Here is a 26,724-nt window from a genome sequence, read left to right on the forward strand (position 1 = left end):
TGTTTATGAGCTTCATTGTGTTGTGTATTGTCTTGCTATATTGCATAATATTATAATCTATTTCAATCAAACACTGTGTAAGCTCATTCCAGGTATATAGTTAAGTAGATAAATAATGCTCACAAAATGATAGAGTTACCTGCTTGTAAGAGGTTTCAGTAAACAGTGGAATGCTTGCCATGTCGCCACACGGGCGATTTCAGTCTGCTGTCCAGAACTAACTAAGAAAATGATACCCATGACCTTTAGACTGAACATAACTCAGTGTTGCTTGTACATTGTATTTTATACAAAGTACTTCTTCATGAATCCATCTTCTGTAGGTTTTTATCTTGGTGTTAGGGAGGAATGGATAGGCTGGATGTGACACCAGTCCATTGCAGGGCATCATACGTACACTCATTCACACCCAGGGGCAATTTTGTCAAGCCAGTCCACCTATCAGCATGTTTTTGAGAGGTTTGAGGAAGCTGGAGAACCTGGAGGAAACTCACAAGGACATATGGAGAACATGTAAAACTCCATACAGAGAGTAACCCGAGCTCCTGGATAGCAAACAGCAACACAATCGAATAATTTTTGCAATTATGTGACGTCAGCGTTTTCAAAAGTCTGCACTTTGTCCACATCCATATCACAAAGCGAAAATGATGTTTTCGGATCGATCCACTTTGATGGTCAATAACCGTTAAAAAAAATAAATAAAGATTTCTGTGATTGGTCACAGAGATACCAGTTGTTCTGCTGAGGAACAATTCTACTTAATTCATTCGCAATCCATCCTGGTCACCCTCAATTTGCCACCAGATGCATGATACCCACGCACTTCTGTCCAAAACCATCGGGGCGGCTCCTCAGTGTGCCCCGGCTGAGTCTTCGGAAAATACTTTCCTCATGGACGTATGGCGTCGGCTGGTCTTCAGATTTATTTTAGGAAAATGAAGTTTTTGCTTGATTCGTGCCTGGCTTTTTGGACCACTTCTCTTTTTTTCTTTTCGCCACAAGATACTAGGAGCTGGACTCTGTTAAGAAGCAAGCGATTTTATTGCTGCTTCTGAAACAGATTGAACAAATTTTCCACGCTAGGGTCCATTACATCAAGCCAGTTTGCTTTAGGCTTTGCTTTGCTCATACGCTACACTGGAAGAACTGAAGTCCTGAACAAAAAAGGACAAATTTCTACTCAACCAACAGCGTTTGGGTTTCACTCAGAATTAACCTGTCAGTCTTTGTTTTTCCCGTAAATCTAATTTACTCGTGTTTAACATTGTTTAATTTTCAGCTTGTCTTTGTTATTTGACAAGGTCTGCAAGATCAGTTCTGCAAAGACAAACACCAAGTGACATTTTCTGTTTAAATGAGACGTTTTGACTTTACAGCAGTTCAACTTTGAGCAGTCATAACAGATTGAAAAAACAAAGCATCATGAACTTTAGACTTCCTTTCCAGAACAGATTGTTGGAAGCATTTGAAGGCAGTGGTCTTCTATTATGAATTATTTCATTTTTAATTAAGTTTTGAAACTTTTAAACCTTCACATTAGTTGACGATTGAAAAAGAGTTGGATTGGTTCCTCTGATTGTTTCATATCTGGCCCCAGCACATTCATACTTCACTATTTGGCGGTTAATCGATATAGTTTTGGATAAATTTCAGGAAAACGCACGGTTTGTTTTGTAAGTAAAGTGCCGTCTCTCTCATAACATCAAATTGGCTGGTCATTTGAAAAACATAATGACAATAATCAATCAGAGATCACTATGAAACAATATCAGTATCGACAGCGCTCTACAAGACTGCACTCATTAAAGCATATAGGATGTTATTCATGAAAAATAATTCACTCACCCTTAAATGTACAGTACGCCTAAGAACATATCATTTATCATACGTAAAAAAGTGTTGTTTCGCTCAGCTCGTAGCTTCATTTATGCTGGATTCTGATTGGTCTGATCTGATCCGTTTTCTTTTACAGCATCTCTGGCAGTCGTGTAGCTGCTAAACACGATTGTTTCTATAGTAGCAGCTTATTCGCAGGGACTTGTTCAATTAAAGTCCATTGTAAATATGGATATGGTGAAACGTTAACAAGTTTTCCAACACAGGAAAGTCTTCAGGACAAAGGAGATCCCAGTATTGAGCTGTGTTTTTCTGTCTTAGTGACTTCAAGAAAACATAACAGGATGACCGATAGCTGTTACAACAGAAGTGATAACAAGAACTAACGTGTTTCGTGGATGTCCCACAACAAAATTAGGAAAAAGTACCAAGTGTCTTTTTTTAATAAATAAAAAATGTAATCATTGGCAAACTCCTGTGGAGAATAAGGGGTATAAAAGGAATAAACACTTCAGAAAAGCATAATTCTTTCATTTGAATGAGGAGTGTCAAAGCAATTATCCATCCCAGAAATGGTCCAAGTGTTCCACTGTTTTTCTTTTTGTCTGTTTTTTTTTCATTGTTGAGATAAAATCGAGCTGTAGGAAATCTAAACCCCAATTTTGCAACACCATCATAGATCCTTTCAATATATCATATGAAAGATTGGGCACATACATTGCCTGGATCTGGTTCAACTGTTTTCCATGTTGGCGTTAATTTTTTTTAAACTCCGTCTTGACTTATAACTGCTTGGTTTTGTTCTTCAGGTTCTCCTGCCCGACCTTCTTTCCCCATCAATAAAAAGCCCAACCTGGTTGGCAAGCCCAGTGGAATAGGTGAGTGTTTGCCAGTGATTAACATGCAGCTTTCAGCATTTCATCTAATCATCACTGGAAACCAACACTGTCAACGTTTTATTGTAAAATGTACAGTAATTTGCGGCAGCAGAGGTTTCATTGACGTGAACAGTTCACCCATTTTCAGTTTTTCCCACCTAAAACTTTAGATATCCCACTATGCATTGCGTTTTCACATATTGTACTGTAAACTGCTTGAATTGCCCAGTTGTATACAGTACAATCCTGTTACCTCAAATAGTTTTCTGTAAAATAAGCATTGTGCATTTTAATATTTACACACTTGTATCTTTTGTCATTCTGTGAAAAAAAACAAGCAGACATTCATGTTTCAAGCTTTTTGAATGTTGAAATATTATCTTTATAACAATTTATTAATATTTTGGTTAGCCCCAGAAATCTTGGCACCCTCCATGGAAAAGACTTATGAATTAAGTCTTAAGAAGTGCATTTTCTCTGCAAAACACAGGCTTTAATTATTATTATTATTATTATTATTATTATTATTATTAGCTGAAATTATCATCATGGTGCTTTGTGGAATTTATGCTATCAATCTTGACAGGAGGTTTTCCTTCAAGGATAATTATTATAATAACAGTTATTTTGGTACATGCCAAGTGCTATTATATTAAAAGAGAGAAATTATGAGAATGTTTTTGTGACAGGACAATAGTAGTTTATCTGATTTCTGTTTTAATTTTTTTAAATTTTCAAACGACAATTTATAATCAAGTTCAGAGCAACAGCCAGACCAGGGGCTTAGAAGTAACCAGAAATAACATTTCATGAAAAATGATCAAACTGTCTGAGTGTAAAATTTTAATAAGTGTCTCCAGTGTTTATTTTATGCAATTATTTCTGCTCATTTCTTTATGGAACACCAATAAGTTTATTTATTTATTTATTTATTTATTTATTATACCGTGCCCTCCACAAAAATGTTTTTGTTGAAAATAATAATTTCTTGATGAGAGATCTGTTTTCCTCTGAATAAATTTATTTTAATTAAAGGCTGGATTTTTCTCATTTTTTCAGTGTGAGATGAAGCAACTTCACCAAAAAGCTGGACTTATTCTAACCCTTTTTTTTTTAAACTAATGTTTACAAGGGGTACCAGACAAGTTGATTGACCTGCACCAGGACAAATCATCTATCCTGAAGCCAAAAGTCCCCAATGTGACTGCCAAACCAGTCAAACCCAAAACAACCACTTCTCCGGTGATTGGTAAAAAGAAAACTAGTCTAAGAAGAGTAAACATTTTGAATTTTTTTAGCATTATGAGTATACTTTTGTGAATTGCTGACGTTACAACTTTCATGTTTTATTTCATCACATGATTTCACAGCAACACAGTTTGAAACGTGGGAGAATTCGTCTGCCTTCAGCTCGATTCCAGCATCCAAAGTCGACGCCATGGGCAAAGAGCGCTTCATTGGTAAAGAAATGTTTCTAGTGCACCAGAAGATGCAAGTTATCCATGCTAGGATTTAATATTTTGTTTAACTTAGCTCCTGAAGTTTTCCTTCATCATTTCCAAACGCTATCATGTTGGAATCAAAATTGGATGTTTGAACAAATCCAATTTTTTGTTTCTCAGCTCCTCATGTAGTGTATAAAACTGATAAGAAACCAGACGAGCCATGCTCCATCACTACGTCCCTGAGCTACTTCCCTGAGGAAGAAGGAGGGGAAACCACAGTGACCGGTCCTCCCCGTACAGCTCCGTCTAACCTTACTGTGGTCACAGTGGAAGGTTGTCCCTCTTTCATTATCCTCGACTGGGATAAAACAGACAATGAAACCACAGGTAAGTGGATTAAAACCCATCTCCCCACCATTTATAGAGGATGTGTATTGTGTTTTTCAGTCTTCTACATTATTATAAAGGTATAACATCAGGTTAAATGGAGTAAATGGGAAAATCCTGACTGGGTTAGGGTTAGGGTTAGGGTTTATCTGTTATTTGTCCCTTTAAGAACTGACAGAGGTTCCTTTTTAAAAGAAGTTGAGTTCTTGAGAACTTGATGTCTTCAAAATGAATTAGTGTTGGGTACCAAGTCAGCCTACCGTGAATTGGCCTAGTGGTTAGCGTGTCTGCCCCTTGATCAGGAGATCGTGAGTTCTACTTGCGGTCGGGTCATACCAAAGACCATCATAAAAATGGTACCTACTACTGTCTGGCAAGGCACGCTGCAATACAGATGTGAGTGGGGAAGTCAAATCCTCGTGGTTACCAGAGGACTAGCCCCCCACTGTAACCCTAGCTGTATAGGCGAGAGGCTGAGGGCTATCGAAACGGAGATTGGTGCTGCACCCAAACGCCTCAAAGAGCTGGTTAGTACTGGGACAGGAGACTGCCTGGGAAGACCAGATTCTGGCGTAAGAGGGACTTTGATTTGACCAAGTCTGCCTGAGATATGATCACTAATTTTACCTCGGCACTCAAGGTAATTATTCTGTGAATTCACAAGCTACAGTTCAAGACCTTGGTGCAATATTTGATCCTGGTTTGTTATTTGATTCCAACTGTATACGGTATTATTCCTCTGGAGATAAAATGTAACAAACACACAACATGTGCTCTGATGTTCATCCTTCAAGGTCAAAGATGACCATGACTTCAATTTGGTTGAATTTGAAGCCATGACTTGCGTGTGACTTGGATTAGAGTGAGAGAGCATTGTCTCTCTCCAGCTGTCAGCCTCATGCTCTCTTCCCAACCTAACTGGGTCCAGGAGCAAGACAATACGTATTGCACTGTGCCCTGATTGTGCTCCACAAACACTTTGCTGGGTCCGCCTTCCTGCCCATTGAAACACCAGGTGGTGGTCTCCTCCATGCAGTCTGCTGGGTCCAGTTTTCAGTCGTAACTGTCAGGGTTTTGGTCAAGATGGGGATTGAACATCTTAAACCTCAGGCCACCCTCGGAATGAGACAGAGATTCAGGGCAGAGATGCAGAGACTTAGCGTTTTCAAAAAGGAAGTCTTTACTGAGAGCACCAGATCAAAAATCAAAATAAATCTTTAGCATGTATATTCCAGGTCCAAAAAGGTCAGTCATTAAAATGCACAAAAAAGAGAAAACCCAAAAATGGCAAAACAGTACTTGGCACAAAAGTTCAAAAATAATATCCACTCGAGACAGTCAAAAGCAAAACAAACCTCTTCTTAGAAAACAGAGGGAGTGGTCAAAAGGCAGTTCAGAACAGTGGAGCAAACAGCTATAGTGAAAAACCCAGGACAAGTACTCACACGGTGGCTCACAGGAGAACTCAGCAAAGTGGAAAGAAAACAAACTCATATATATAGGCCAGCCAATCAACTCAAAGTCAAAGTCCTTCCCACACCATGTTACAGCACCTGGTATTCCCAGGCGGTCTCCCGTCCAAGTACTAACCAGGCCCGGTGGCGCATCAGGCGGCACCGATCTCCGTTTCCGTAGCCCTCGGCCTCTCGCCTATAGCTAGGGTTACAGTGGGGGGCTAGTCCTCTGGTAACCACGAGAGTTTAACTCCCCATGCACATCTGTATTGCAGCGTGCCTTGCCAGATAGTAGTAGGTACCATTTTTATGATGGTCTTTGGTATGACCCGACCGTGAATAGAACTCACGATCTCCCGATCGAGAGGCGGACACGCTACCACTAGGCCACTAGTCGGTTCAGCCAATCAACTACTTGCCATCAATGATTCGCTTAGCCAATAGCATGAAGACAAGTGTAACCCAAGAAAAACAAAAGAAAATATAATGCAGAATAGTGGCATCTAGTGGCCAAGTAGATGAACCGCAGGCTGAAAAGGTCCACAGAACCTGACAGAACCTCCCCCCTAAGATCGTCTCCTGACGATCCCAGGCCGATCAGGATGCGAGCGATGGAAGTCTCTAATCAAGGAGCGGTCAAGTATGTCTCTGGATGGCACCCAGGAGCGCTCCTCCGGCCCATACCCCTCCCAGTCCACCAGATACTGAAGAGACCCACGGACACGGCGGGAATCCAGGAGCCGGTTGACCATGTACGTGGCCTGGCCATCGATGAGCCGAGGAAGAGGCGGTGGCCGAGGAGCCGGAGACAGCGGTGAGGTGACCACTGGGCGGAGACGGGAGACATGGAAGGTCAGGTGGACCCTCATGGAGTAGGGCAGCTGTAGAGTGTAGGCCACAGGGTTGACCTGGCGGAGCACCTTGAAGGGACCAACGAACCGTGGCACCAGCTTCCGGTTCTCCACGCTTAGAGGAAGATCCCGAGCTGAGAGCCAGACCCTCTGGCCAGGTCAGAAGGTGCCCCCCCTCTGATGGCAATTGGACTGCTGCTGGTACTGTCGGGAGGCTCTCAGCAAGGCACGTCTGGCTCTACCCCACGTACGCCGACACCGCCGCACAAACTGCTGGGCAGACGGGACCCCTGCATCCACCTCCTGTTCAGGGAACAAAGGTGGTTGGTAGCCAAACTGACACTCAAAGGGCGACATACCTATAGCTGAGCACTTCAGCGTTTTGTGAGCGTATTCAGCCCATGGGAGTTGGGAGCACCAGGAGGTGGGATTGGTCAAGACCATGCATCTCAAGGCGGCTTCAAGGTCTTGATTCAGTCTCTCTGTCTGCCCATTAGACTGGGGATGGAAGCCAGATGAGAGGCTCGCAGTCGCCCCGATTAGCTTGCAGAAGGCTCGCCAGAAGCAGGAGGTAAACTGGGGTCCACGGTCTGAAACGACATCTTGGGGAAGACCAAAGACTTGGAACACATGGTCGCATATTAGTCTGGCAGTTTCAGAGGCAGAGGGCAATTTGGGCAAAGGCAAGAAGCGACAGGCTTTAGAGAATCTATCAATAATAACGAGAATGGTGGTGTTACCTTCAAAGGTAGGCAGACCAGTGATAAAGTCAAGAGAGATGTGCGACCATGGTCTGCGAGGAATGGGCAAGGGGTGGAGCAGGCCCTGGGCCCTCTGGTGTGGATCCTTTCCCTGGACGCAGTTGGGACAGCTGGCCACAAAGGTCTGCACATCCTCCTTCATATCTGGCCACCAGAAGCGTCGCTGAAGGAACTCCAGTGTTCGAGATGACCCAGGATGGGCTGCCAGTTGGGAGGAGTGACCCCACTGGAGAACCTGACCACGTACAGACCTGGGAACAAACAAGAGACCTGCAGGAACATTATCAGGGCCAGGGTCATTGCGCAGTGCTTGCTGAACTATAGATGTGATGCCCCAGCGGACTGGTGCAATGAGCCGAGAACTTGGGATGATTGTCTCAGGGGGGCTCTCTAGACTGCCTGGCTGGAACTGGTGTGAAAGTGCATCAGGTTTGAGGTTCTTAGAGCCTGGTCTGTAGGAGAACGTGAAGTCGAATCTGTTGAAGAAGAGAGCCCATCTTGCCTGGCAAGGGTTCAGCCGCTTAGCCTGCTGGATATATTGCAGATTCTTATGGTCAGTCCACACTAGGAAGGGATGATGAGCCCCCTCTAGCCACTGTCTCCACTCTTCCAATGCCAGCTTAACTGCCAGGAGTTCCCGGTTGCCAATGTCATAGTTCTCCTCTGACTGAGACAATTTGCGAGAGAAAAAGGCACAAGGGTGGACCTTGCCGTCAGAGGATCTCTGGGATAAGACTGCTCCAACCCCTACATTCGAGGCATCCACCTCCACAATGAATGGTCGAGTGGGGTCAGGATGACGGAGGATGGGAGCGGAGGTGAAGCGCTGTTTGAGGGCCCTGAATGCCTGGCCAGCCTCCGGAGTCCATGAGAAGGGGGAGTGGCATTTTTGAGTGAGCACAGAGATGGGGGCAGCAATGGAGCTGAAGTTATGGATGAACCTCCGGTAGAAATTTGCAAAGCCCAAGAATCTCTGCGTCTCCTTGATTGTGTTGGGAACTGGCCAATCCTGTACTGCTTTCACCTTCTTAGGGTCCATGAGAATCCTCCCCTCAGAGATGACATAGCCGAGAAAGGACACCTTGGGAACATGAAATTCACATTTCTCAGTTTTAACAAAAAGGTTTTTCTTGAGGAGGCGACTGAGAACCTGTCGGACCTGCTGAATGTGCTCGGAAGGGGTCTTAGAAAAAATCAAAATATCATCTAAATAAACAAAAATAAATTTGTTCAGCATGTCATGAAGGACATCGTTAATAAGGGCCTGGAACACAGCAGGGGCGTTTGTGAGCCCAAAGGGCATGACCTGGTATTCATAGTGGCCAGTTGGGGTGTTAAATGCAGTCTTCCACTCATCTCCTTCACGAATTCGGACCAGATGGTAGGCGTTGCGAAGGTCCAATTTGGTGAAGATGGTGGCATTTTGCAGGAGTTCAAAAACTGATGACATTAGTGGCAGGGGGTAACAGTTACGGATAGTAATCTTGTTGAGTCCTCTGTAATCGATGCAAGGCCTTAGGCCTCCATCCTTCTTGCCCACAAAGAAGAAGCCAGCTCCGGCTGGAGAAGAGGAGGGTCGAATGAAGCCTGAGGACAGTGACTCCTTGATATACTGTTCCATGGCTAGGCATTCTGGCGCAGAGAGTGAGAAGATATGACCCCTAGGTGGACAGGTGCTGGGCAGCAGGTCAATGGCACAATCATAGGGTCTGTGAGGTGGTAGGGCCACTGCTTTTCCTTTGCAGAACACTTCTCTCAAGTCATGATACTCGGGAGGCACTCGGGACAACTCGGGAGGGGCTTAGGACAACTCGGGAGGCTTGAGAAACTCGGGACAGGTACTTGAGACAAGACAGCTGGCATGGCAGGTGGGGCCCCACTGGAGGATTGTGCGTGAGCCCCAGTCTAGATGAGGGTTGTGGCGAGTCAGCCAGGGGAATCCAAGGATTATGGGAAATTCTGGGGACTGGATTACGTGGAATGACATTTCCTCCTGGTGACTGTTGATCCATACATGAACGGTAGAGGTCATTCGATCTACCAGACCCCCACCCAAAGGTCGTCCATCTAAGGCAGTCACTGACAGAGGGGGGTCAAGGCCAGATGTGGGAATCCCCAGATGTTGTGCTAGAGAGAAGTCCATGAAATTGCCGGCAGCCCCAGAGTCAATGAAGGCCCGGAGAGAGTGCCGCTGGTGATCCCAGGAGAGAGTTACAGGAACGAAGAAGCCAGTGGATGGGAGACCAGGAGACGATGTCACCCCCGTCACAGATCTCCTGGGGCTGGATGGGGTTTGGCCTTTTCCCAGGAGTTCTGGGCAGGTGCTGCGAAAATGTCCAGGCTTTCCGCAGTAAATGCAGCAACGCTCCCTCCTTCGCCTATCACGTTCTGCCTGAGACAGTCGAGTTTCCCCCAGCTGCCTGGGCTCCGGTCTTCCATCAGAGGAATCGACTGCTGGGCTGCTACGGACTGGAACTGCTCGGTAAACGGAGCTTTTTGGGGCTTTGTTTCGTTCCTGCAGCCGATTGTCCAGCCGGATGACTCGAGAGATCAACGACTCGAGGTCTTCAGCCTCCTCCCACGAAGATAGCCCGTCCTTGATGTGGTCAGCCAATCCACTGTAGAGGGTAGCGAGCAAGGCCTGTTCCCCCCAGCCGCTTTCCACTGCTAGGGTGCAGAACTGAACGGCATAGTCCGCTGCTGACTGACGGCCCTGGCGAAGTTGGAGAAGTTTGTTGGCTGCGGTGCGACCGCTGACTTCTGGGGAGAAGACCTTCAACATCTCCTTGGAGAAGGACAGGAAGGAAGTGCAAACAGGGCTGTTGCTTTCATAGAGGGCTGTGGCCCAGGCCAGGGCTCTTCCAGTCAAGAGTGTGATGACGTAGGCCACTCGGGAATGCTCGGTAGGGTAGGCAGCAGGCTGGAGGTCGAAGGACAGACGGCACTGGGTTAGAAAGCCCCTGCAACCTTTAGGGTCTCCACTGTACCTCTCTGGGGCAGGCAGGCGGGGCTCACGGCTGTGCACAGGAAGAGACGCAGTTGGCTCGTTGGAAGATGTGGCTGTAGGGGCTGGAGGAGCTGAAGAGGCTGAAGGGGCAGGTTGTGTAGGTTGACGAAGTTGGAGGACCTGGTGGATCTTGGTCAGCATGCCAGCTTGTCTTCCCATTTCCACACCCCACTGGGCTAAAACCACTTCATGATGGCACATGGTTTCCTCTCGGCTGGTGACGGCTGCTACCAGGTGCTGGAGGGTGCGTGCCGGGTCGTATGCGGGGGCAGTTGCAGGTAAGGGGTCAGGCACTGGCACAGAATCGGACTCGGGAAGTGGTTTATCCTCTGCTCTGTCCATCGCTGGCTGAGTTCTTCTGTCAGGGTTTTGGTCGAGATGGGGATTGAACATCTTAAACCTCAGGCCACCCTCGGAATGAGACAGAGATTCAGGACAGAGATGCAGAGACTTAGCATTTTCAAAAAGGAAGTCTTTACTGAGAGCACCAGATCAAAAATCAAAAATAAATCTTTAGCATGTATATTCCAGGTCCAAAAAGGTCAGTCATTAAAATGCACAAAAAAGAGAAAACCCAAAAATGGCAAAACAGTACTTGGCACAAAAGTTCAAAGTTCAAAAATAATATCCATTCGAGACAGTCAAAAGCAAAACAAACCTCTTCTTAGAAAACAGAGGGAGTGGTCAAAAGGCAGTTCAGAACAGTGGAGCAAACAGCTATAGTGAAAAACCCAGGACAAGTACTCACACGGTGGCTCACAGGAGAACTCAGCAAAGTGGAAAGAAAACAAACTCATATATATAGGCCAGCCAATCAACTACTTGCCATCAATGATTCGCTTAGCCAATAGCATGAAGACAAGTGTAACCCAAGAAAAACAAAAGAAAGTATAATGCAGAATAGTGGCATCTAGTTGCCAAGTAGATGAACCGCAGGCTGAAAAGGTCCACAGAACCTGACAGTAACCCTGACCAGGGTGAGCAACGGGTTTCTAGTGTTTGCTCAAGGCATCACCCCAGGCTAGTGGAGGGAAGGAAACGCCTTACTACTCCATTGCATGGCGGTCAAGGACGGCACATGCCAACTGCCCTAATACTTAATGCCTTAAACATGTGCTCTGTTATTCTAAAAGCTTTAAAACATGCTTTTATAACCTCTAGGATGCATGGTCATGGTTTGCTCATCTCTAATTAAGCTTCAACGAAATCAGAATACTGAACATCTTGTCTTTATCTCGCCAGGAAAAAAAAGTCTGCAGTTTTTTTCATTTATATTAGCAGCCTTTTAAGTTTCATATCAACTAGAAATTGTTTTATGAATGTTGTTATATACTGACATCCTTGGTCTTAACTTTGATTTCTTGTTTTGCTTTAAAATTTTTTAATTTTCATGAATGCAAGTCGTGGATTGTTTGGAAATTTTGGTCTCAGAATGAAATATTAAATATACTACAAATGCAGATTATTATTTTCTTTTTAAAGCAAGACGGCCTTTCAATTTCATAAAATCAGTGAAATTTAGTTCCTCCCCTTCCTTCAGAGGAAGTCTGTGTACGCATGCACAGGTTTACCTTCTTCTTCTTCTTTTGGGTTATATGGCAGCTGGCATCCACAGTGTATTACTGCCATCTACAGGTTTACCCTGACGCTGCACTGGCAGTTCCATCATTCTGTCGCTAAACGAACATTGCTGATTACACCAAGGTGCTCGCTGACCGCCGATATTTATTAGTTTGGCCCTGCGTTTCCTTTCCTTCGCAACATAACGTATTTTCTTCTCACTTTCCATTACTGTAGTCAGTCTTTCACATTTCATTCGCACACTCACGTCCTCCATTTTTCTCTCCTGTTTCAAATTTGTATCTCACAATGCCTTGCACCAACAGGGAAAGCCCACCATGTGATGCATGATGTAGTGTCTTGAATTGGGTCATGGTGAAACAGGAAAAAATAGCGGAGAATTTAGGGCCAAATGGCCCTAAAGTCATTAATTGTTCTGTTAAAAAAAACTAATAAAATTGGAAGTCTGTGATTTGAATTCAGTAGCTTTCAGTCACTAAACAAAAATAATTGGGTGTCGGGGAAAATTCTTTTTATGACCCACGCTTGAAAAATCTGAAAGGCAGTCTAGCTTTAATTAAAATCTTTAGCAGCCAAAATGATGAATGCTTTTGACCTTGTTGGTTGACAGAGTACGAGGTCATCTCCACCACAAAAGGGCCTGATGGAGAAAAGGTCTCCATCCTGACCACCAACCAAACACACACAGCTGTGGAGAACCTCAAACCTGAGTCCAGGTATATTCATGGCACACACACACACACACACACACACACACACACACCGTGTCATAATCAAGAGGGAAAATCATCCACTCTTAGTTGAGGAATGACATACATGTAGAGTTATGACCAATATCAGCAACAATAAGGCTGAAAACAGTGCTGTGATCTGGCCTGATTTTGCCTGAGAGAGTATTAAACAAGTCTCCATTTTACCTGGGACATGGTGTGTGTGGAGATCATCAGTACCTCACACATGGAGGATGTATTAAAGAGGCCTCGGAGTACTGCAGAGTATGTGGATCAAGTATCACAGCTTAGTGGATGAAGAGTAACACCAGCACGCTTCACTGACATTAGACACTATATCCAGTTTAATAAAAGCAGATCAACTGGACTTAGTTGAAAGAAAGTGCTTGGACATAAGCAGAGCATCCACATTTATAGCTTATATTTGCTCATCTGTCATTCCTTATAATATTTCTGTTCATCTTACCACACAGTTATGAGTTCACAGTGAAGCCAAAGAATGAACTGGGCGAGGGGCCACCCAGTGAGCCGGTGACCTTCAGCACAGAGTCGGGTATGTGTATTAAACTCTGGAACAATGCAGCACTTCCACCAGGAAAAAAGATTACTTATAGAAAGACTTTAAGAAAGAAGTACTAAACTGGAGATGCCACAATACCACTTCTTCTTTTCCAATACCAATCCTGAAACCTTACGTCTCAGTTGATACCAATCCAATATTTTTTTTTTACTTTAAATTGATGCACTTCACTTAAGATGGCCATCTAAATGACCATATTCAAACTGAATAAACACTTGACGACACTAAAAGAAGAAATACCCAGCCACCAACGTGACATAAAGCACAGTGCAATCAATGACGTGACATTTTATGTTGTGAGTTATGAACATTGTTTCTTATGTTACATTTACATCATGAAACGTGTTACGTGCTTTAAGTTTGTGACATTACATGATGTTATGTTACATCATGTTATGTTACATTGCATTATGTTTCATTCAGCTAAAATCTCATCTCATCTCATCTCATTAGCTCTAGCCGCTTTATCCTGTTCTACAGGGTCGCAGGCAAGCTGGAGCCTATCCCAGCTGACTACGGGCGAAAGGCGGGGTACACCTTGGACAAGTCGCCAGGTCATCACAGGGCTGACACATAGACACAGACAACCATTCACACTCACATTCACACCTACGGTCAATTTAGACTCACCAGTTAACCTAACCTGCATGTCTTTGGACTGTGGGGGAAACCGGAGCACCCGGAGGAAACCCACGCGGACACAGGGAGAACATGCAAACTCCACACAGAAAGGCCCTTGCCGGACACGGGGCTCGAACCCGGACCTTCTTGCTATGAGGCGACAGCACTATCCACTACACCACCGTGCCGCCCTCAGCTAAAATCTTTTTTTTTTTTTTTTTTTCAATTGTTTATTTATTGAGTTTTTTTTCTTTAATATACACATACAACACACTCAGAACAAACAGTTAAGCTAAGAGAGAGCAACTACATTAATATAGCTATTAAGCAATATAGAATGTGTGAAGACATTGACAAGGGGGAAAAAAAAACAAAACAGAAATAATACAAATAAATAATAAATACAATAGCAAGAAAAAAAAAAGTGCATTATTGTTATTATTATTACTATTATCTTAGAGAAGAAAATAAGGTACACAGAAATGGCACACATGGACGTAAGTCATATATAAGGCCAAAGTGAGATGTCACTCAAATTAGGTCAAATGATGATCAAGGGCGCCAATGTTTGTACAAAGAGATCCCCTTTACCTTTCAAATGGTAAGTGTGTTGTTCCAGTTGCATTGTGTCATTCATTATTGATTTGAAGAGGTTAATTGTAGGTGGTGTAGCTTGATTCCAGTTAAGCAATATGCATTTTTTCGCTACATAAGCTATTATGCCAATTCTTTTATTGGAGATAGAGTCTAGTGCACCGTCTGGATCTGTACCAAATAGATACAGTAAAGGTGATAGTTTGAATTCAATTTGCATGACTTTGGTTGTTAAATTGTGTACCTCATTCCAAAATTGTTTTAATTTACTACAATTCCAGAACACATGAATAAGTGAACCAATGCATGTTTTACAACGATGACATTCCGGGGAGACAGTGGGAAACATCTTGCTGAGACGGACTGGTGTTAAATACATTCTGTGCATAAATTTATAATTCTGCTCAATTACCTTGTTACAGGATAAAGAAACAAAAACATTACAACATATTTTGGTCCAGAGCTCGTCATCAAGATCTTGTTCCAAATCTCTCTGCCATACAGTTCTAAGTGACATCAATGAGGAGCTATTATAGTCCAATAGTGCCCAATAGATCACAGAGATCTTTCCCTTCAGCGTTGTGGAATTGACCATAATTTCTTCGATGTCAGATAAAGTAAGGGACATTTGCCCTGTATTTTCCAATGTGGCTATATAATGACGAAGCTGTAGGTATTTGTAAAAGTCTTTGTTTGAAATTTCAAATTCAGATCTGAGGTCTGCAAAGGATTTTAGGGTGCCCTTCTCAAGTACATTTTGGAACTTGTGTATTCCATGATCTTTCCATTTAGTAAATAATGATTTCCCGATCGAGGGTGGCAGGTCTGGATTAGAGGATATAGGGGCTAAGACAGAAATGGTGGTAAGTAAGCCACAAAATCTCTTCACATCTTTCCAAGCCTGAAGAGTGTTTCTTATTACATATGTTCTTGATACTGATTTTATTGCTTTTATGTTATTGATGAATGGCAGAGTAATGATTGAGCTGGGAAAACAAAGTTCTCCTTCAATGTCTGTCCAATGAGCAGTGGTTCGATTCTGTATCCAGCTAATTATGTCCTTAGTCTGTGCCGCCCAGTAGTACAATTGAAAATCTGGGAGGCCCAGCCCGCCCTTTTCTTTGGATTTAGTTAAAGTTTTCAAGGAGATTCTTGGGGTGGAATTCTTCCATATAAAAGAACTAATTATTTTGTTAATTGACTGAAAGAATGGTTTGTTTAAATAACAAGGTAGGGACTGGAAAAGATAATTAAATCGTGGCAGTACATTCATTTTAATCACATTGATTCGTCCAATAAAAGAAATGGGAAGCAGATTCCAGTATTCCAATTCCTCTTTGATTTTGCTAAGTAAAGGAGTATAGTTTACCTGAAATAAGTCTTTTAGGTTTTGACAAACATTAATTCCCAGGTATTTAAATCCACCTTGTGTCCAGGTAAAAGGAGATATTCTTTTTAATTCTGATGAAATGTCTGTGTTAAGTAGGCAAGCATTGGATTTTGTTAAATTAATTTTGTAGCCTGATATTCTTCCAAATTTCTTAATTAGGTCTAGAGCTGCTGGGATTGATTTTTCTGGGGTGGACAAATACAAGATCACATCATCTGCATATAAAGAAATTTTATTGTTTTTTTTGCCAATATCAATGCCAAAAATATCTGTACTTGATCTTATAGCTTCTGCAAGAGGTTCAATAGCCAAATTGAATAAGAGAGGGGACAAAGGACACCCTTGACGACAGCCCCTAAATAGGCCAAATCTGTCAGACAAAGTGCCATTGACACGTACCTGTGCTTGAGGGTCCCTATAAAGACTCCTGATCCACCCAAGAAATGATTCGTCAAAATTAAATTTTTTCAAGACAGCAAATAAATATGGAAACTCTACCCTGTCAAATGCCTTCTCGGCGTCCAGTGAGATTAGCAGTGACTGGTGTCCAGACAGGGCTGAGTAGTCAATGACATCTAACAGTCTCCTAATGTTATCTGAAGCATATCGTGCTTTGACAAAACCTGACTGATCGGGATTGATTAACGTAGGCAACAGGTTCTCCAGTCTCCGTGTGATGAGTTTAGATATAATTTTGAAATCAACTGTGAGTAAAGAGATTGGACGGTATGAGGAGCATTCAGCACTGTCTTTGTCTTTCTTGTGTATCAGTGATATTACAGCCGTTTTCATAGAATCTGGGAGCCGCCCTTTCTTAAAAAAGTCCTGTACCATAGGCATAAAAAGGGGCTCTATATCAGGCCAAAATTTCTTGTAAAATTCAGCAGGATATCCATCCAGTCCTGGGGATTTTCCTAATGGTAGAGACTTAATGGTATCCAACACCTCTTCTGATGTAACAGGGCGACATAAGTGTGCGTTATCTTCATCTGACAAAGAAGGTAGTGATAGTTTCTCTAGAAAAGACTGAATGTCTGACTCTACTGGGTTTTCTGATGTATATAATTCTTTATAAAAGTTCAGGAATGAGGACTGTATACTTTGCAAATCATATCTTAATTGGCCATTTGCCTGACGTATATGTTTTATGGTACGGTCAGTTTGTTCTTTTTTGAGCTGATAAGCTAAAAGTCTGCTGGGCTTATTTCCATATTCATAATAACGTTGTCTTGTGAAGAACAGAAGTTTTTTAACTTTCTCTGTTTGGATGATATTGAGATTAGCTCTAACAGCTTTGAGGTTCCTCAAGTTTTCCTCTGTGGGTGATTGTTTGTGGGATTGTTCTAGGGTAGTAAGTTCTTTTTGAAGTTGAGAAGCACGTTCATTGGCAGCCTTTTTTATAGCGCTTGTATATGAAATTAGATGTCCCCTAATGACTGCTTTAGCCGCGTCCCAAATTACAGCAGATGTAACAGGAGAGAATGAATTTTCCTGCCAATATTGACCTATCCATTGCTTTATTTTTAAACAAGCTTCAGTGTTTGAGAGAAGTGAGGCGTTAAATCTCCAGTATTTAGTCCGTTCTCTCTGGTGCCCTAGGGCGAGCTTAAGATATACTGGAGAATGATCAGATAGAAGAATTGGGCCAATAGTACAGGACATGACAGATGACAGAAGGTCTTGAGGTAGAAGAAAGTAATCTAATCTCGAATATGTTTTATGTCTGGTGGAGTAAAAGGAATAATCTTTGGTGGTAGGGTTAAATTCCCTCCAGACATCAATCAGACCTGCATCATTGCATGCCAGCTGTAGGGCTTTGGATGCATTTGGATTGGATATTAAGTGTGATGATTTATCAAGATTGCCATCCATGTTACAGTTAAAATCACCAGCAACTATTCCTAGATCTTTATGGTGTTGAGAGAATAAAGTAATCATATCTGACATGAATTTAGGGCAGTCATCATTTGGTGCATAAATGTTATGCAGGATAATTTCTCGGCCATATAGCAGTCCACAGACCAGGACATATCTGCCTTCCTGATCGTGGTGCTCTTCTGTCATTATAAATGGCAAGTTTTTATGGATAAGTATAGCTGTTCCCCTTTTACTGCTTGTATAGCTTGAAAAGTAAACCTGTCCAACCCAATCTCTCTTCAGTTTTTTATGCTCTTCTTTTGACATATGCGTCTCTTGCAGATAAGCTACATCTGCTTTTTGGCTTTTCAAGAACGTAAGAACTCTCTTGCGTTTAATTGGGTGACCTAGGCCTCTGACATTGAAAGTTATCACATTAAGTGAGTTTACCATGTGTTAAGTGAGTAGTGTTGCGTCACATATTGCACTTATGAGACAAGAAAGAAAAAACAGAACATACATAAAATATAAACAACAGAGTAAGTAAACCAAAATACAGACAAAGTAAAAATCTCTCTCAGCATCCCCTAACCCTCCTCCCCAGCCCAAAAGCCAAGTCCCCAATTGACAAGGCAATCCAATTACAAAAACAACCCTGATACTGTCTAACAGAGTGTAGCCTACATTAAATGCCTGTAAACAACACACGCAAAGATGTCAGAACTTTTTTTTTTTCCCCACCCCAAAGAAATATAGGGGATCCCATAAGCCATAGAATGAACATTTCAGACCAAGTGGTAGAGTAAATTGAGTTATACAAGGAAGAAAAAAAAAAAAAAAAAAAAAAAAAAAGGGAGAAGAGAAATAAAAACCTTGGTCAACACAGCAAGATGATCTGAAATAATAACATTTGGGTTAACTTTATCGTTGTGCATATATATAGAGTCCCATGTAGTTTACAGTCCTTGCTTGGCTTAGTGGGATCGCATAAGAAAAATAAAGCTCACCCCTCGTTGTCGTTTGCACCAACCTGGGAACCCCCAGCCATGGTGCTACGGTAGAAATCTTCAGCCTCCTGTGGTGAGGAAAGGTGGCGGATTTTTCCTTCGTGGAGTACTCTCAGCTTGCACGGATGAGGATGGAAGCCGCGGAAAGTTCCCATGTCCAGGAATCGCTGTTTCACTCCATCAAACTTGCGTCTCTGCTTCATGGTTTCAACAGACACGTCCTGGGTGAAGTACAGCTTGGATCCGTCGTGTGTGATTTCGCGATTCTTTGCTGAACGGAGTGCCAGCTCTTTGTCTTGGAATTTAAGAAAGCGGATAATAACAGCTCTGTGCTGGTTCGGCCGTACTTCGCCCAGAGTGCGATGCGCTCTTTCCAGTACGAGTGGCTGACTTGAGTCCAATCCAAGCCATACAGGTAGCATATCTTGCACGAAGTCCAAGAGCCGACGTGAGCCCTCTGCGCTCCCTCGAAGACCAAAGAGCCTGATGTTCTTACGTCTCCCACGATTTTCCAAATCTTCCGTCTTTGATTCAAGTTGTGCAATTCTTTCGGTAGCAGCTGCTAGTGATGCTTCCAGGCGATTTAGCTTGTCTTCTGTGCCAGATATACGAGTCTCGGCCTCGTCAATACGTTTTTCGTTGGCGGTAACATCTCGACTGATATCTGAAAGATTGTTCTCTACCGATAAAATAGAGTTGGCCATTTCGTTCAAACGTCCATCTATTGCATCGAGTTTAGATCCAAATTCAGACCGAAGGGCCTTGAGCTCGGTTAGCACCTCTGCTATCGCCATGTTGTCTTGGTTGCTGAGAGTTTCCTCCGGTGGTTTCTTCGAAGATTTTTTACCTGCTTTACGTGCTTTTCCGAAAATTTCACACTCTTTTACTGGCTGGGGGTTTGACATAGTCAGAGCAAGGAAGATAGCGGGGTGAAAACTATTTGGGGTAGTTTTATGTGCGAAGTTAACAGGAGCTTCCAACTATGCTGCCATTCTCTTCAGGGTCGAGCGCCCCCCCTCCTAAAATCATTTTTTAAAAATATTTCTGGCACAATCTGATTGAACCAGACACTTTTTTTTTAATCCACTGATATTCTGATCCAGCATTTTCTGTCACCATTACTGTATATCAGTTTGGTGTTATCTCGATACTAAACTGCCCATTATATGGTACAAATGCTCATCATGCATGAGTCTTCTGTACTTTTAGTTAAATGACCTAGAGGATGTAATGCGCTTTTAAAAACTGATTTACGGTATGCAATTCCAGGTTTTGCGTACATTTTCAGAAAAGAAAATATCCAAAATATTTAAAATGTATAAAACTCTGCTTTTGTTATATCCTCAGACCCTATTAGACCCTCAATCCTGACTCAAAACCTTCCAAACTTTAGTTAGTTAGTTAAGGTCAGGTTCTTGCCCAAACTGATAATCACATCATCAGTTTTTCTCTGATGAATCAGACACAAGGTATGCCACCACTCTTGCCAGAGCATTTGGGGGTTAGGCACCTTGCTCGAGGGCACTTGAGCCAGTCCTGCTGGTTCAGGAAATTGAACCAGCAACCTTTTGGTCCCAAAGCTGTTTCTCTAACCATTTGGCCATGGCTTCCCCCAAACTTATTAACAACAAACTATAAATGTATCGCAAATGACTTATGGCAACCATGATGATCACTACTGTAACTCTTGGTTCTGCATGGATGAAGGGAGTTAGGGAGGAAAGAAATATCAGTGCCAGCTAGAGACCAAAAGAAGGGGATAAACAGAGTGATTGGGTGTCCCTGTGTGAAATAAGATGTTGGCAGAGACTTCTTGAAGACAGGGGTGATGCATTTTTACCTTCAGCCCTTCCTGCAAATGAATGAGTGTCTCCTAAAGTTTTGGGAACCCCAGTAGACTTGTCCATGCCAGTAGATCTGTCCTCAACAGGGAGCTTCAAAGATTATTTGGAAAAAAAAATACACTGCTTTCTGGTTGATAGAATTTATTGTAGTTTAATACTTGAGGCACACTGCCCACCTCTGCTTAGCCAACATGGAGCTGGAAGTCTAGTCTTGCTAATTTTCCTCTAGCCTACACATCATTTTAATGGCTTTGGGCACATAGTTGCTATCAAATGAACCAATGATTGCAAATATCTCATCTACGTTTTTTTTTTTTTTTGTTCTGCAGCGGATCCCAGAGTGAGCGAGTATGTTGCAGGTAAGTCTCTGGAGCACAGTTCAATATGAAGAGAGACTGAAAGGAAACACAGAACCCTTCAGTTCTTTGGAAACTCACTTCAAACACAAACACATTCTTCCTTTAAAATGTGTCTCTAATCCAGGCAAAACATCTGAAAGCATGTGAGAACTGCCTTTTGGCCTCATCTAACCTCAAAAAGTCTGACTCTAGAACAGAAAATCCTCACTCTAACATGCCATAGGACTCACATGACAACGGAGAGACCTTAGTCTAAAATATAAAGACCCCAATGTAGAAATATAAGCACATAGCATTTGTCACAGTGCAATGTATGCTGAAGAACAGACTGCTGTTCTACTTCAGAGCCTTTCTGATAAAATTCGGTTGTGGGGTTCTAGAATACAGAGGAGTATTTTTTAATGGTTTATTGTATAAATATATAATGATAAGTGTATTTATTTTCCAAAAAAAAACCTTACCCTACTTCTAACTCTCTTTCTAATAGATAAACACTGTTAAAGACTTACATAGAACTTTTGGTTCTAGGTTGAAACACCTCAGTCTAGAACCCAAGATCCTCCACTCTAAAGACTGCTTTTCTACTTGGAACCCTTTTAAGATGGTAAAACTCTGTTCCAAGTTTCTACATAGAACCTTTATGGGTTCCCCCAGACCCATAACTGAAGAACTCTCGAAAAAGAGTTCAAGTGTTCTGTAATAATAATTATAATAATTATAATAATTATAATTAGTTCAACTTATATAGCGCCTTTCTCACACCCAAGATCACTTTACAATCACACACACAAAAAAAACAGTCCACCAAAAGAGGGTCAGGATGTAATTCCAATGGCGTAGCTACCCACAATCCCACCAAAAGGCGCACAAAAGTAAGTCCCACACTGCCTGCATAGTCAATGCAACACCATCGGGCAACATTGCCCAGAACACTGCACCATGGATCCCCAAACTGAGCACAGAAGCACTGCCATACAAAGCGCTAATATGTCCCAAATCACCTGCATAGTCACCGCGATGCCACCAGGCAACATCGCTTGGAACACCGCACCAAGCACAGAAGCACCGCCGCACAGAGTGCTGGAAAACCCCGATGTTAACAGAGCAACGAGCTCACTGCAGTCCTACGACGGACCAAGGCCTAGAGGGAACCGATGCCCAAAACTGGGTCCGGAGCTAGACCACAACCAGCGGACAAAACGTTCAAACAAAGAACATTCAAACAAAGAACAAATGTCAAACTATACAAACACAAAAAGAAAAAGAAAAAACTCCAGTGAGAAGCGGCAGCCAAAATGCGCACAGTGTACTCTCAACCAGAAATAGAAACTGTTTAACTGTTTATTTAAAAAAATAAGGGTTCTTACCTTCCAAAAAGAGCTCTACTTGGAACTGTTTCTAATAGGGGAACACTTGGGGATTCAATTGTGTGACACTGGATACTGTAGAACCTTTAGGCATACCCCACCCCCCTCCCAAAGGTGCAAGCAAAGAATCCTTCTAAATGTACTACCTAGTACTCTGTGCAGCACTGGAACTACTGAAACATTTATCTTTGCTGAATGGGATTAAATGTAATCAACTGGTATGTTCTTTGGTTGTCTCAGGCAAGGATGCTATCTGGACGCCATTCCCATTTGAGACGGACGCATACTCAGAGTGCAATGGCAAGCAGTATGTTAAGAGAACATGGTATCGCAAGTTTGTCGGCATCCAGCTCTGCAATTCACTTCGCTATAAGATCTACCTGAGCGACTCTCTTAACGGTCAGTGCTCCAAAAATAGTTTACAAGATATTTATTAGGAGAATCCAATACTCCAGAATACATTAGGTGTGCAGAACTCTGCTCCTTCGACTATGTGTCAGGATTTAGTTCTAAATCTAATTTGATCCAGCCGGCCCATCTGATTTATTAGGAGTATTAGGGTGATAGATTCTCTAGGAACATGGTTGGGACTAAATTCTGCTCATGGGTAGATCTCCAAGAGTAGAGGTATAATAGAATTTTGGAGGAGCAAGGCTGAAAGTGAACTCTGGATGAAGGTATACCTTCAGACCCTTCAGACTAGGCTCAAACCCAGTTTCTGGGGGTAGTAGATCACTGGGAACATTGTTGCCATGAAACTTTGAAAGAGGTTAGGTCTCCAGTACCAGTATTTCAGAAATGTCCTAGTCAACTTTGCACCTTGTAGACTGACAGAAAAGATTATGTTTTCAGATACAGTGTCCAGTGTAGGGATTTGTATGCAGTATGCAGGAAAATGTTTGTAGCTAAACACTGAGAGCTTGGCAAGATTTAGCTAACAACTCACAACAATCTGTACTCAGGTAAATTCTACAACATTGGGGACCAGACAGGCCATGGAGAGGACCACTGTCAGTTTGTAGACTCCTTCCTGGATGGACGGACTGGGACACAGCTGCCTGCAGACCAGCTCGAATCTCGATCAGGTACCAGCATCTTGCAACAGTATCTCAGTGAATCTCAGACATCTCAATCAGAAACCTTAGTGCACAAGTACAATCAAAATTTGAAAACCTTAGCCATTCAAAAAATATAAGAATTTTGGGTCAGTGCTAATTTCCAAGTGGAGCTGGAATTATGGCATGAAAAATGCAAGTGCATTGGAAAAATTCTCATTGGAAAAATGCAAGTGCGTTAGAAAATTCTCATTTTGGATGTGTAGCTAACCATCCAAAATTCAAATTAAGAATAACATAAAATTCCTTATAAAGACATTTGATCCATCAAATCATGCAAAATGATTTTTCAAAATGTATCATGATTTTTTTTATAGTCATCAAACACAGAACCACCCCCATCGAAATACTGATAATCTATAACTTCAGTTGCTAACATTCACATCTTATTCTGCCTAAAACAGAGAACTTGGTTGGCTACTGGTTCAACTGTTATGGAATATATCACCACTAATGCCAGTTCTCTGTCTAAACCTGATGGATAGCCAGTGACGTTGCACTGTTTAAGCATAGCAGGAAAGCAGGAGTGGGTGCAAAATTCCAGGAAAAAAGGCCAATGTAAAAGCCAAAGTAAATTTTGGGCAAAATTATGAAAGTCGCCATTACTCCTGAGCTTATGTCTGTCACAGACATAAGGTTGGATAAGAAAAAAGATGCCAAGTCTCTAATGCTGGACTCACAGTGTTCAAGAAGAGAAATCATACAAAATACAATACAATAAATAAAATGCCAATGATGCCACTTGACAGCTCTGTAATGTTGACAATTTTGAAAAGCAGTCAGTGAGCAAAAATCTGCTCAGTTTTATGCCCTGATCCTTCAAAATGAAAGGAATTTGTCCACATAGCGTGACGCTGCCACTGTTAGTGCTGCTGCTGCCACTGTTCCGTTCATGGTGCTGCCTCAATTCAGTTAGTTCTGCTGCAACTGTTCAGTCTGTGATGCCGCCAATGCCCAATTATTGCTAATTATTAAGCATGCTGCTGCCACTCTTCAGTTAATACCAGGGTGGTTTTGTGATCCTTTTTCTCTCCGTAACAGCCTAGTGTGCAGTTGGATTCACACTTGTGAAACAAGCCAGCCACTCACCACTTGCACCCTACTGCATGTGAATATGGTTACCAAGTAGCCACAGCATACTGATGATAACAAAGAACCCTGCTTACTAGGCTTCTGATGTACACATTTGATCATTACACTGCTCACATCACACAATATCCAGTTCACTTTAATTTTGGAATGAACCTCTCTCTAGTGAACTCATAAGATTTGTTTTGTCTTTCTCAGGTTACTTCAGAGCTGTGAGGCAAGAACCAGTTCACTTCGGTCAGATTGGAGGCAATTCGCACATCACTTATGTAGCATGGTACGAGTGTGGTACACCAATCCCTGGAAAGTGGTAGAATCCCAAAATATGTCTGAAGAAGTGAGAGAAGTGACTTTTATTGGCTGAGATGGTCACATGCTGGTTATTTTTCACCAGTGACTTGGTGGTATGTGATACCTCAACCTCTGGCACCTAAGTCCAAAACATGTATAAAGGTGTACAGTATTGAAGAGTCAGGGACTTATTAGCAGGTTTGTGTTGTATATGAAAGAACCATGCCTCGCTGCCTTATTTATCACTATTAAACAACAAGCTAGGAAAAAAACAAAAAATAGAATAAGGAACCATACTAAAAAATGACATCAACTTCATGTAAGTCGTGGATCTTTCAAAATATGACTTTGGTTTAAATATTGGGAAGCTGGCTCCCTTAAAGTATTTTGGTAATTTTGTGTAATATTATTTTTATTATTATTATTGTGTAAAGTTTGCGGTGCCTTGTTTCTGAGTGAGAGGGACTGGAAGACGCAGTGTTCTTCATTCATATCAAACCAGTGAGATATTTTCCACACTCATTAATTCATCCATCTATCCATCCATTTGTTCATCCATTCATTAAGTCATTCATTCATTCATTCCTCATTCATTCACTCATGTTACATGTTACAATTCATTCATTTATCACCTTTTCTTCCTAAGCCCTGCTATAGTGGGGGCTCTAGACTGTAAAGACCTTACACTTGCAATTTGCACAACATAAATCTATTTATATGTATATGGAGAGAGTATTTTTTCATTAAACATATTAAACAAAAAGGGGCTTTCTTCGAGTTTTTGAAGCATGCAGTAATGTCTCTATCAGTGCAAAGGCCATCAAATGGGTTTGAGGCCAATGAAAGCAACAGGAACTGTTTCTCATGGCTCAGAGTGACAAGTATGTTTTGTACAGTAAATTCTTCTACCCTGCCAAAGGTCACTTAAAGTGTATATAGCTATAAAAATCAATGAAGCTGTAAAAGATTAAATTGCGTTGTTGATTTGGATGCAATGTCCCAATGTATTATTTTTCAGTAATAAAAAACAGAACATTTGTTTTCCCCTATTTTAATTTAAATAATCTTTGTCAGTTGTTTTTCTCTCTTTTTTTTATTGGCTCTTTGTACAGCACACATTTTGAAAGCTTGCTTGAAGGATAACAGTTAAAGCCCAGGCCTCTCGAGGAATTTCAGCCTCCACCTCCTACAATGTTGGAGCCTGCCAACTAGAAACATCAACTGAAATGCACACATTGCTGCACTTTTCCAGCCCTAGAGAGAGAGAGAGAGAGAGAGTACTGCCAAACCTAAGACAAGGATGTTTCTTAGAGAAAACCACATAACCAGGAAAACAAAAAGTTCAATGAAAACTTCAAAACAGCCACAGTGTGACTTCATTAGCTTTCCAATTCAATATTACAGTCTCAGTACAGCAACAAACACTGTATTAACATGGAATAGGGGTGTGCGTTGAGACTGGGATCCCACGGGACCCAACAAAATAGTTGCAGGAGCATGCATTTTTAGTCTCATGTGGGCAGGAGCAGGTGGTTTTTACTCTCAAGAGTGGGTTTCTGATATAAAGCTCACCAAACAAAGTATGGCCAAATTCATCAATGTAAGTGTGGTTCATTGATTCCTTCATTCATTTTCAGGAAATGCTTGGCCAAGGTCATTGTGTTTTAAAATATTAA

The 26,724-nt window shown here is 42.2% G+C and overlaps 1 protein-coding gene across 11 annotated transcripts in view; it reads left to right on the plus strand.

Annotated features, from left to right (window-relative positions):
- abi3bpb (ABI family, member 3 (NESH) binding protein b) overlaps positions 1–25,811 on the plus strand; it is a 49,449-nt gene extending 23,638 nt beyond the window's left edge. For all 11 annotated transcript variants that reach the window (XM_060911847.1, XM_060911852.1, XM_060911848.1 and 8 more), the window contains 10 exons: positions 2,649–2,717; positions 3,850–3,966; positions 4,088–4,177; positions 4,340–4,549; positions 12,814–12,919; positions 13,408–13,487; positions 21,157–21,186; positions 22,794–22,952; positions 23,516–23,638; positions 24,956–25,811. In XM_060911847.1, the coding sequence (XP_060767830.1) occupies positions 2,649–2,717; positions 3,850–3,966; positions 4,088–4,177; positions 4,340–4,549; positions 12,814–12,919; positions 13,408–13,487; positions 21,157–21,186; positions 22,794–22,952; positions 23,516–23,638; positions 24,956–25,071 (1,100 nt within the window). In that variant the 3' untranslated portion in view covers positions 25,072–25,811. The remainder of the gene's footprint in view (positions 1–2,648; positions 2,718–3,849; positions 3,967–4,087; positions 4,178–4,339; positions 4,550–12,813; positions 12,920–13,407; positions 13,488–21,156; positions 21,187–22,793; positions 22,953–23,515; positions 23,639–24,955) is intronic.
- The last annotated feature ends 913 nt before the right edge of the window (positions 25,812–26,724 follow it).

Source organism: Neoarius graeffei, chromosome 27, assembly GCF_027579695.1.
Source record: "Neoarius graeffei isolate fNeoGra1 chromosome 27, fNeoGra1.pri, whole genome shotgun sequence".
In the NCBI taxonomy this organism is placed as follows: domain Eukaryota; kingdom Metazoa; phylum Chordata; class Actinopteri; order Siluriformes; family Ariidae; genus Neoarius; species Neoarius graeffei.